We start from the raw sequence: 1,674 nt of genomic DNA, 5'->3' as shown, positions 1-1,674 counted from the left end.
TCATTGGTTGAAGCCAAGAATCAAGAGTTGAAAGGAAACTTGTGGGATCGAAGTGGACACAAGAGGCAGAAAGGAAGCTGCCTGGTCAAGAACAGGGATCAGCCCAATTCTTGCCAAGAGAGTGTTTTCTGTGAACTAACTCACATGGTGAAGGAAACGTACAAATGCTTGGAGTGTGGAATGGACTTCTCGGATCAAATCCAATATAATATCCATTTGCAAATGCACAATGGAAAGAACACCCCTAAATGTTTGGAGTGTGGAAAGAGCTTCAGTTGCAGATCAGAGCTTCTTAAACACCAAAGAATTCACACAGCAGGGAAACCATATAGCTGCTCATCCTGTGGCAAGAGCTTCTCACAGAAAGCAAGCCTCATTCAACATCAAAGAATTCATTCAGAAGAGAAGCCATCTACTTGCTCAGGGAGTGAAAAGAATTTCTCTGATAGAAAAAAGGGTACTGTGCATTTTCCAAAGCATAGTAGAATGAAGGGATATAAATGCTTTCAATGTGGACAGTATTTCAGAAACAAATCTCAGCTCCTTGTGCACCACAGAATCCACACAGGGGAGAAACCTTTTGAATGCTCTGAGTGTGGAAAGAAATTTGGTCGGAGTACCTCACTTCAGCAGCATCAAAGAACCCACACGGGTGAGAAACCTTTTGAATGCTCCGAGTGTGGAAAGAAATTTGGTCAGAGTACCACACTTCAGCGGCATCAAAGAACCCACACAGGTGAGAAACCTTTTGAATGCTCCGAGTGTGGAAAGAAATTTGGTCAGAGTACCACACTTCAGCGGCATCAAAGAAGCCACACGGGTGAGAAACCTTTTGAATGTTCTGAGTGTGGAAAGAAATTCAGTCGGAGTGGCTATCTTCAAGAGCATCAAAGAACCCACACGGGTGAGAAACCTTTTGAATGTTCCGAGTGTGGAAAGAAATTCAGTCGGAGTGGCGATCTTCAGCGGCATCAAAGAATCCACAGAGGTGAAAAACCTTTTGAATGCTCAGTGTGTGGAAAGAAATTCATTAGGAGTTTCTATCTTCAACAACATCAAAGAACCCACACAGAGGAGAAACCTTGTGAATGTTCAGAGTGTGGAAAGGGATTCAGCTGCAGTAGGAATCTTCAGCGGCATCAAAGAACTCACATGAGGGGTAACTGCATAGCTGCTAAGCCTGTGACAAGAGCTCGTCTCATGCTTCATACGTTAACGTCAACCATAGAGTCCACACAGAGGTGAAATGATAACAACTCTTGGAAAGAGCTTGTATCTGCAGAGAAACTTTAACATAGCCATAGAAAGAAACAAGATTCAAATGGGTGTGTGATGGGCAGAAAGCTGTCCTGCCCTTGAAAAGAAAATTAGCCACTCAACTGTGGCCATAGGAGTGATGCTCCAGCATCCAATCATCTTTGAGAAGGGGGATGAGATGTTGGAGGGAACATAGAAGAAGCTGGAGTGGAGTTTTATCTCAGGGAGAGAGCAGTGACAGCTCAGGTGTGGCTCAGGAAAAAGAGCAGACAGACTGAAGGGTAGCTGTGTCTAGTTGTGTGGCAGAGTGGTTTAGTTCTGTCTCTGGGAGAGAACAGAGTACCCTATTGTTAGGCCTGTCTCTGGTAATGAACATACCTACTTCTGACGAATCTCTGAAGCAATAACAAGTTTAAA

General features: G+C 44.0%; 1 protein-coding gene across 1 annotated transcript; it reads left to right on the top strand.

Moving 5' to 3' along the window:
* Positions 1–303: 303 nt before the first annotated feature.
* Positions 304–1,245, top strand: LOC130493229 (zinc finger protein 239-like; the record flags this gene model as incomplete). The annotated part of the gene is made up of 2 exons (XM_056866928.1): positions 304–424; positions 509–1,245. Coding segments are annotated over 2 exons (858 nt in total), but the record flags the coding sequence as incomplete, so codon positions are not given.
* Between the last annotated feature and the right edge of the window lie 429 nt (positions 1,246–1,674).

Source organism: Euleptes europaea, chromosome 1 (genome assembly GCF_029931775.1).
Source record: "Euleptes europaea isolate rEulEur1 chromosome 1, rEulEur1.hap1, whole genome shotgun sequence".
In the NCBI taxonomy this organism is placed as follows: Eukaryota; Metazoa; Chordata; class Lepidosauria; order Squamata; family Sphaerodactylidae; genus Euleptes; species Euleptes europaea.
The sequence above is the reverse complement of the archived record's forward strand: the minus strand, read 5'-3'. Positions and strand labels throughout refer to the sequence as shown.